At 46.4% G+C, this 7476-nt stretch overlaps 1 protein-coding gene across 1 annotated transcript; it reads right to left on the reverse strand.

The window, feature by feature from the left end:
* Positions 1-4358: 4358 nt before the first annotated feature.
* Positions 4359-6947, reverse strand: LOC124024155 (layilin-like; the record flags this gene model as incomplete). The annotated part of the gene is made up of 4 exons (XM_046338150.1): positions 6926-6947; positions 6134-6431; positions 5698-5855; positions 4359-4397 (listed from the first exon to the last, which is right to left on the reverse strand). Coding segments are annotated over exons 1-4 (517 nt in total), but the record flags the coding sequence as incomplete, so codon positions are not given.
* Between the last annotated feature and the right edge of the window lie 529 nt (positions 6948-7476).

The raw sequence follows: 7476 nt of genomic DNA on the forward strand, positions 1-7476 counted from the left end.
AGAACACCTTTATTTAACCAGGTAGGCCAGTTGAGAACACCTTTATTTAACCAGGTAGGCTAGTTGAGAACACCTTTATTTAACCAGGTAGGCTAGTTGAGAACACCTTTATTTAACCAGGTAGGCTAGTTGAGAACACCTTTATTTAACCAGGTAGGCTAGTTGAGAACACCTTTATTTAACCAGGTAGGCTAGTTGAGAACACCTTTATTTAACCAGGTAGGCTAGTTGAGAACACCTTTATTTAACCAGGTAGGCTAGTTGAGAACACCTTTATTTAACCAGGTAGGCTAGTTGAGAACACCTTTATTTAACCAGGTAGGACAGTAGAAAAAGGGGAGTCTATATACATTGTGTGCAAAGGGCATGAGGAGGTAGGCGAATAATTACAATTTTGCAGATTAACACTGGAGTGATAAATGATCAGATGGTCATGTACAGGTAGAGATATTGGTGTGCAAAAGAGCAGAAAAGTAAATAAATAAAAACAGTATGGGGATGAGGTAGGTGAAAGTGGGTGGGCTATTTACCAATAGATTATGTACAGCTGCAGCGATCGGTTAGCTGCTCAGATAGCAGATGTTTGAAGTTGGTGAGGGAGATAAAAGTCTCCAACTTCAGCGATTTTTTGCAATTCGTTCCAGTCACAGGAAGCAGAGTACTGGAACGAAAGGCGGCCAAATTAGGTGTTGGCTTTAGGGATGATCAGTGAGATACACCTGCTGGAGCGCGTGCTACGGATGGGTGTTGCCAACGTGACCAGTGAGCTGAGATAAGGCGGAGCTTTACCTAGCATGGACTTGTAGATGACCTGGCGCCAGTGGGTCTGGCGACTAGAGGGGCCAGCCGACTAGAGCATACAAGTCACAGTGGTGGGTGGTATAAGGTGGTTTAGTGACAAAACGGATGGCACTGTGATAAACTGCATCCAGTTTGCTGAGTAGAGTGTTGGAAGCAATTTTGTAGATGACCGATCGCCAAAGTCGAGGATCGGTAGGATAGTCAGTTTTACTAGGGTAAGTTTGGCGGCATGAGTGAAGGAGGCTTTGTTGCGGAATAGAAAGCCGACTCTTGATTTGATTTTCGATTGGAGATGTTTGATATGAGTCTGGAAGGAGAGTTTACAGTCTAGCCAGACACCTAGGTACTTATAGATGTCCACATATTCAAGGTCGGAACCATCCAGGGTGGTGATGCTAGTCGGGCATGCGGGTGCAGGCAGCGATCGGTTGAAAAGCATGCATTTGGTTTTACTAGCGTTTAAGAGCAGTTGGAGGACACGGAAGGAGTGTTGTATGGCATTGAAGCTCGTTTGGAGGTTCGATAGCACAGTGTCCAATGACGGGCCGAAAGTATATAGAATGGTGTCGTCTGCGTAGAGGTGGATCAGGGAATCGCCCGCAGCAAGAGCAACATCATTGATATATACAGAGAAAAGAGTCGGCCCGAGAATTGAACCCTTGACCGTGACCGGCTCGGAAACCAGATTGCACAGCGGAGAAGGTACGGTGGGATTCGCGGAGGTCAGTGACCTGTTTGTTGACTTGGCTTTCGAAGACCTTAGATAGATAGGGCAGGATGGATATAGGTCTGTAACAGTTTGGGTCCAGGGTGTCTCCCCCTTTGAAGAGGGGGATGACTGCGGCAGCTTTCCAATCCTTGGGGATCTCAGACGATATGAAAGAGAGTTTGAACAGGCTGGTAATAGGGGTTACGACAATGGCGGCGGATAGTTTCAGAAATAGAGGGTCCAGATTGTCAAGCCCAGCTGATTTGTACGGGTCCAGGTTTTGCAGCTCTTTCAGAACATCTGCTATCTGGATTTGGGTAAAGGAGTACCTGGAGAGGCTTGGGCGAGTAGCTGCGGGGGGGCGGAGCTGTTGGCCGAGGTTGGAGTAGTTTCTGCGCAAAACAAGGGCGGGTACACGTACTTTAAATAGGGAAGCTCATTAAGGTCACAGGTGAAACTAATACAAAATAACAAAACAGACAAAAGAAAAAGGGTGGCGGTTAGTAGGCCGGTGACGACGACCGCTGAACAGGGAGGGGAGCCAACTTCGGGGGAAGTCGTGACAATATCTCTCTAAACTCATACAGTTGAAGTTCGAAGTTTACATATACGTTAGCAAAATACATTTAAACTCAGTTTTTCACAATTCCTGACATTTAATCCTGGTAAAAATTCTTAGGTCAGTTAGGATAAACACTTTATTTTAAGAAAGTGAAATGTAGTAGAGAGAATGATTTATTTCAGCTTTTATTTCTTTCATCACATTCCCAGTGGGTCAGAAGTTTACATACACTTAATTAGTATTTGGTAACATTGCCTTTAAATTGTTTAACTTGGGTCAAATGTTTCTGGTAGCCTTCCACAAGCTTCTCACAATAAGTTGGGTGAATTTTGGCCCATTCCTCCTGACAGAGCTGGTATAGGTCAGGGCTATGTGATGGCCTCTCCATACATTGACTTTGTTGTCCTTAAGCCATTTTGCGACAACTTTGGAAGAATTCTTGGGGTCATTGTCCATTTGAAAGACCCATTAGTGACCAAGCTTTAACTTCCTGATTGACGTCTTGAGATGTTGCTTCAATATATCCACATAATTCTCTAACTCACAATGCCATCTGTTTTGTGAAGTGCACCAGTCCCTCCTGCAGCAAAGCACCCCCACAACATGATGCTGCCACCCCCGTCCTTCACAGTTGGGATGGTGTTCTTCGGCTTGCAAGCCTCACCCTTTTTCCTCCAAACATAACGATGGTCATTATGTCCAAACAGTTGCATTTTTGTTTCATCAGACCAGAGGACATTTGCACTTTTCACATCAAAGTACGTTCAACTCTACAAGACAGAATGCATCTCCTTCCTGAGTGGTATGACGGCTGCATGATCCCATGACATTTATACGTGCATACTATTGTTTGTACAGATGAACTTGGTATCTTCAGGCATTTGGAAATTGCTCCCGAGGATGAACCAGACTTGTGGAGGTCTTTTAAAAAAAGGTCTGAGGTCTTGGCTGAATTCTTTTGATTTTCCCATGATGTCAAGCAAAGAGACACTGAGTTTGAAGATAGGCCTTGAAATACATCCATAGGTACACACCTAATTGACTCAAATGATGGCAAGTAGCCTATCAGAAGCTTCTAAAGCCATGACATCATTTTCTGGACTTTTCCAAGCTGTTTAAATGCACAGTCAACTTAGTTAAACTTGTAAACTTCTGACCATTGTGATACAGTAAATTATAAGTGAAATAATCTGTCTGTGTCATCTACCCGACTTGCCAAAACTATAGTTTGTTAACAAGACATTTGTGGAGTGATTGAAAAAATGACTTATGACTAACTATACTTATGACTTATGACTAACTAAGTGTATGTAATGTTTCCGACTTCAACAGTATATACATAGTAATTTAGTTAAATCTATCTATACTGTTATAGCAGCAATGTTCCAACATCTAGTGGAAAGCCTTCCCTGAAGAGTGGAGGCTGTTATAGCAGCAATGTTCCAACATCTAGTGGAAAGCCTTCCCTGAAGAGTGGAGGCTGTTATAGCAGCAATGTTCCTACATCTAGTGGAAAGCCTTCCCAGAAGAGTGGAGGCTGTTATAGCAGCAATGTTCCAACATCTAGTGGAAAGCCTTCCCAGAAGAGTGGAGGCTGTTATAGCAGCAATGTTCCAACATCTAGTGGAAAGCATTCCCAGAAGAGTGGAGGCTGTTATAGCAGCAATGTTCCAACATCTAGTGGAAAGCCTTCCCAGAAGAGTGAAGGCTGTTATAGCAGCAATGTTCCAACATCTAGTGGAAAGCCTTCCCAGAAGAGTGGAGGCTGTTATAGCAGCAATGTTCCAACATCTAGTGGAAAGCCTTCCCAGAAGAGTGAAGGCTGTTATAGCAGCAATGTTCCAACATCTAGTGGAAAGCCTTCCCAGAAGAGTGGAGGCTGTTACAGCAGCAAAGGGGGGACCAACTCCATATTAATGACTTCCCAGAAGAGTGGAGGTTGTTACAGCAGCAAAGGGGGGACCGACTCCATATTAATGACTTCCCAGAAGAGTGGAGGCTGTTCTGGCAGTAAAGGGGGGACCAACTCCATATTAATGACTTCCCAGAAGAGTGGAGGTTGTTACAGCAGCAAAGGGGGGACCAACTCCATATTAATGACTTCCCAGAAGAGTGGAGGCTGTTCTGGCAGTAAAGGGGGGACCAACTCCATATTAATGCCCATGATGTTGGAATGAGATGTTCAACGAGAAGATGTCCACATACCTTTGGTCATGTAGTGTACCTATTAATATTCAGACCTCATTAACACCATGAATATTCAGACACTTTAAGTAGCGTTGTTACCTGGGTGTGCAGTGTTGGGGGAGGGTTCAGGAGCCTTCTCTGGAACACAACACAATCAATCAGTTATAAAGCCCTTTTAACATGAGCAGATGTAACAAAGATGTCACAACAACCCAACCTAAAACTCCAAACAGCAAACAGTGCAGATGTAGAAGCACAGTGGCTAGGAAAAACCAGTCCTCTACTGGTTGTAGTGGGTAGACCAGAGGAACCAGGCTCTGAGGGGTGACTAGTCCTCTACTGGCTGTACTGGGTAGAGAGGAACCAGGCTCTGAGGGGTGACTAGTCCTCTACTGGCTGTACTGGGTAGACCAGAGGAACCAGGCTCTGAGGGGTGACTAGTCCTCTACTGGCTGTACTGGGTAGACCAGAGGAACCAGGCTCTGAGGGGTGACTAGTCCTCTACTGGCTGTACTGGGTAGAGAGGAACCAGGCTCTGAGGGGTGACTAGTCCTCTACTGGCTGTACTGGGTAGACCAGAGGAACCAGGCTCTGAGGGCTGACTAGTCCTCTACTGGCTGTACTGGGTAGAGAGGAACCAGGCTCTGAGGGGTGACTAGTCCTCTACTGCCTGTACTGGGTAGACCAGAGGAACCAGGCTCTGAGGGGTGACTAGTCCTCTAATGGGTGTACTGGGTAGACCAGAGGAACCAGGCTCTGAGGGGTGACTAGTCCTCTACTGGCTGTACTGGGTAGACCAGAGGAACCAGGCTCTGAGGGGTGACTAGTCCTCTAATGGGTGTACTGGGTAGACCAGAGGAACCAGGCTCTGAGGGGTGACTAGTCCTCTAATGGGTGTACTGGGTAGACCAGAGGAACCAGGCTCTGAGGGGTGACTAGTCCTCTACTGGCTGTACTGGGTAGAGAGGAACCAGGCTCTGAGGGGTGACTAGTCCTCTACTGGCTGTACTGGGTAGACCAGAGGAACCAGGCTCTGAGGGGTGACTAGTCCTCTAATGGGTGTACTGGGTAGACCAGAGGAACCAGGCTCTGAGGGGTGACTAGTCCTCTACTGGGTGTACTGGGTAGAGAGGAACCAGGCTCTGAGGGGTGACTAGTCCTCTACTGGCTGTACTGGGTAGAGAGGAACAAGGCTCTGAGGGGTGACTAGTCCTCTACTGGCTGTACTGGGTAGAGAGGAACCAGGCTCTGAGGGGTACCTGCTGTGTACTATCACCTGTGTGTGTGTGTGTGTGTGTGTGTGTGTGTGTGTGTGTGTGTGTGTGTGTGTGTGTGTGTGTGTGTGTGTGTGTGTGTGTGTGTGTGTGTGTGTGTGTGTGTGTGTGTGTGTGTGTGTGTGTGTGTGTGTGTGTGTGTGTGTGTGTGTGTGTGTGTGTACCTGCAGTGTACTTGCAGATGAAATTGTTCTTGGTGTCACAGTTGTCATCGTTCCAATGGAACATGTAGAGTCCTCCGAGGCCGGGCGGGGCGGACGGTTGGTGGTACATCACCACACACACCTCGTAACCACAGGACGGCTCGTCCCAGTGCCAGTTCCTAACACACACGCAGGAACAAACACACACAGTAACACACATACGTAAAGTTACACACCACTGTCTATTATTATATGAACTATTCCATGTAAACAGAAGGAGGCGTAGCTTAGAGCAGACCCAGCTGATGGAGGTGTGGCTTAGAGCAGACACACCTGAAGGAGGTGGGGCTTATAACAGACCCACCTGATGGAGGCGGGGCTTAGAGCAGACCCACCTGAAGGAGGCGGGGCTTATAACAGACCCACCTGATGGAGGCGGGGCTTAGAGCAGACCCACCTGAAGGAGGCGAGGCTCCCGTCGGTCCAGTAGTACTGTGAGGGACAGTCGTCAACGTTTTCCGTGTCACCATGGTTACGACGTAGGCCAATCCAGAAGTCTCCGTCGGAGGGACGGAGCTCAGTGACAAGCTGCTCTATGATTCGCTGCTCGGCCGGTGACTCAACGCTCAGCAGCTCCCCTCCGTCACGGCGACACGCTAGCCTCGCCTCCAGGAAGCTGAGCCGCCGTCCAGGGTCAGAAAAATATGCCAGTTTATAGCAGGGCCGGCCCCGATCCAACCTACACACACGCTGGCCTACACACGCACAGACACACACTGTTACTATTGCTATGTACATTGATGGGGAAATGTACACTAATAATAACTAGCTAAATTGGGACAGACATTTATTATTCATACAGGTTAATAAACAACCCTGCACCTCACCTCTGACTTCAAACAACTCCGCTATGGAGGGACAGACAGACAGACAGACAGACAGACAGACAGACAGACAGACAGACAGACAGACAGACAGACAGACAGACAGACAGACAGACAGACAGACAGACAGACAGACAGACAGACAGACAGACAGACAGACAGACAGACAGACAGACAGACAGACAGACAGACAGACAGAGAGAGAGGGGCCAGTTAATGTCATGTTATTTTATGTTATATTTCTGTGTTAAATGGAACCCCCTCCACAGTGACATCACTTACACAGCCTTCCAATATAATAACATCAACAACATTCTGATGTAGATGAAAGAGATTAGGCTAGGGCGGTATCCAGATTGTCATACCTTCATACCGACTTTGTGCCATACCGGGATATTCAGTACTACCGGCACTGAACACAAGGGGCGCTGTTTTCAACCCCATTGATAATCTGTAATCAAAAGGTTTAGCAATGCTAACGAGTACATGTACAATCCCATAGAGAATGTATTTTATAGTGTCTGACCTAAACTATACAAGTATACAATTAACTCAAAAATGCTACTCACATTTTGCGGCACACACATAACTAATTTTAGACATCAAGGCTGATGACCCAGGGGATTCTCCCCCTTGACCCAGGGGATTCTCTGCTGTTACCAAGTGAATGATTGATTTTGGAAGACGCTAACCACTTAGCTAGATAGCTAAATAGCTACGACACTGTAAAATAGCAAACCAAATCCACAACTGCAGAACATTTATCATATTTTAGTCAGTTATCTTAATAGCTACAAGATATCTAGCTGGCAAACATTTAATTACGAATTCCATACTGTAATTAGATCTCTAGCGCATGGTGCACAACACTTTAAAAGTAGCAACAAATATTCTAATCGTTTTCTAATTCGATTTT

This window comes from Oncorhynchus gorbuscha, unplaced genomic scaffold (assembly GCF_021184085.1).
Source record: "Oncorhynchus gorbuscha isolate QuinsamMale2020 ecotype Even-year unplaced genomic scaffold, OgorEven_v1.0 Un_scaffold_1749, whole genome shotgun sequence".
NCBI lineage: Eukaryota > Metazoa > Chordata > Actinopteri > Salmoniformes > Salmonidae > Oncorhynchus > Oncorhynchus gorbuscha.